Raw genomic sequence first — 2,741 nt, 5'->3', positions numbered from 1 at the left:
ATAATGGATGCATACTGGGCAGGAGGTTGATTAGGAGGATTCTCTAAATAATCTCCATTGTCATCCTTTAGATATTTATGGGCCAAGGAAGTCCTAAAACTCCTAAGCAACAACACTGCCTTCCTTAATACAAATGTCTTGCGACATGCATCTACATTGAAAGTTAGCTGTCCAAAAAAATACTTAGAAAACAACAGTTTGAAAATCATAACACATACATTTAAAATAAGAAGTAAACATTACCTGTATATTCTTCCAAATGATCTCTTTATAGGCATCCAAACTTGAATCTTTCCAATCATCATAAGTTATAGGCACATTTGCTCAAACATAGGATCCAAGATAACTAATGAAGTTTGTGCCACCGGGTTCAATGGGTTGACCTTTTGCATTCCATGAAACCTAATATTATGAATAAGTACATATTGAACAATAATTAGGAAAGTAACATATCTAATGTACCAAAAAATATACAATGTCCATTACCTCTAATTTTTTCCCCTCACTTCTAGCTTGAACGATCTTCTTCATAATCATTATATCTTTCTTCCCTTTAGCTTCGTTGGGAGAAGGAATATCATCTTCAGTAGGAGTTGTCATTTACCTGTATTAAAAGTGATTCAGATGAAAAAAGGGATAACATCAGTAAAAAGGGATAAACATAAGAATAAAAATTTATAAATCCAACCTTTTCTTCTTTGATATGAATTTTAAAGACTTAGGTTTCTTATGGACATAAAATGATGGATTTATCCAAATTCCTTCATCATGATCATCTCTCTTATACAAGATATCATCTGTTATTGGATCATCATCATATGATATTTGATACAAAGGATCATCTTCAATATTTGTATATTCATCTTCTATATCATCATTGGAAGGATCATTTATTTTATTGGTNAACAACACAATTGACCAATTGACATCAACCGGATCAGTTACATAAAATATTTGTTGAGCTTGTGATGCTAAAATAAATGGCTCATCTTTGTACCCCACTTTATTAAAANTCACTTGCATAAATCCTGTTTCATCTTGTCGAACTCCATTATTGTTATCAACCCACTTGCAACCAAATATGGGTACCCGAAATATGGTGTAATCCAACTCCCATATATGTTCAATTACCCCAAAATANGACATATTTGCATATATAGGACTTCTACCTTTAGCACCTGAGATGTGCATAGATTCAGCCACCAAAGTTACACCACTATTTTGCATAGTACTTTGATCATCTCGGTCTTTAGTGTAAAACGTGCACCCATTGATCATATAACCAGTGTAAGAGAATACTTGAAAATTTGGACCATTGGCTATCCATCTCAATCTGTCAGAAATTGAAAAGGATTTCACATTTAACTCTGCAAAAATGTGACTTTTTAGCCATTGTATAAAAGTTGCATTGTGTTCTCTACATATCCATTGGTCAGTCCTTGTTGGATTTAATTTTGTAATCATGTCTTTGTGTCTCTCAACATATGGCTCAACTTCATCATTATTGTGTAGGATATACAATTGAGCTTGCTCCCAATCTTTCCTGCTTATGGTCACTATGGTATTTCCAGAAATCCCTTCTCCTGTGGTTCTCGCTAAGTGTCGAGAATTTGGAAGTCCTATTGATTCAACATTANAGAGGTAATCAGTACAAAATTCAATAGTTTCTTCAAGTATATATCGTTCNACTATACATCCTTCTGGTCGACTTCTATTTTTCACATAACCCTTTAATATCTTCATATACCGCTCCATTGGATACATCCATCTCATATAAGTTGGTCCACAATATTGTGTCTCCTTAACTAAGTGAATGGTAATATGAACCATTATGTCAAAGAAAGAAGGTGGAAAATACATTTCAAGCTCACACAAAGTTACAATAATTTCTCTTTNTAGTGCTTGCAATTTTCTAGTGTCAATCACTTTGCTACATATGGCTCTAAAGAAATAGCATAGTTTAGTTATGGTCCATCTTACCTTTCTAGGCAAAATGGAACGTATGCCTATCGGTAACAAATGTTGCATCATAACATGACAGTCATGAGACTTTAACCCTATTAGCTTTAGATCTTTCATAGATACTAAGTTCCTAATGTTTGATGAATACCCTTCTGGAACTTTAACTCCTTGCAAAAACTTACAAAACATAATTTTTTCCTTTCTAGATAGAGTATGAGTTGCTAGAGGTAGATATTGGTGTTTACCTTTCTTTATTGGTGCCAATTCTGTTTGAATTCCCATTTGAACTAAGTCCAACCTTGCTTTGATGCCATCCTTAGACTTTCCAGGAACGTTCAACAACGTACCTATGACACTATCAAATACATTTTTTTCGATATGCATAACATCAAGGAAATGTCTAACATACAAGGACTTCTAATATGGCAAATAAAAAAAAAATAGACTTTTTCTTCCACCCACTTGTGATTAGATCTCTTGCAAAAGGCTTACCAAATTTGTTGTTTAAATCCTTTACTTTTTCAAAAACTTTATCACCATACAACAATTTTGGAGCTCTACGTTCTTCTGTCGTCCCATTAAATGCTTTTCTCCATCCTCGATAACGATGCTTTGAAGGTAAGAATCTACGATGCCCAAGAAATACATTTTTCTTACCCTGTTCCAATCGCATCCAATCTGTATTATCTTCGCATATAGGGCATGCACACTTCCCATTGATACTATATCTAGATAGATTACCGTATGCCGGAAAATCATTACTTGTGCCAAATAACATT

At 33.8% G+C, this 2,741-nt stretch overlaps 1 protein-coding gene across 1 annotated transcript; it reads right to left on the bottom strand.

Moving 5' to 3' along the window:
• Positions 1–547: 547 nt before the first annotated feature.
• LOC111241400 lies at positions 548–1,809 on the bottom strand. The gene is made up of 2 exons (XM_022779047.1): positions 689–1,809; positions 548–604 (listed from the first exon to the last, which is right to left on the bottom strand). The coding sequence occupies exons 1-2, from the start codon at positions 1,771–1,773 to the stop codon at positions 601–603; spliced, it is 1,089 nt and encodes a 362-aa protein (XP_022634768.1). The 5' UTR covers positions 1,774–1,809; the 3' UTR covers positions 548–600.
• Between the last annotated feature and the right edge of the window lie 932 nt (positions 1,810–2,741).

Source organism: Vigna radiata, chromosome 1 (genome assembly GCF_000741045.1).
Source record: "Vigna radiata var. radiata cultivar VC1973A chromosome 1, Vradiata_ver6, whole genome shotgun sequence".
NCBI classification, from domain to species: domain Eukaryota; kingdom Viridiplantae; phylum Streptophyta; class Magnoliopsida; order Fabales; family Fabaceae; genus Vigna; species Vigna radiata.
This window is presented reverse-complemented; position numbering and strand designations above follow the sequence as displayed.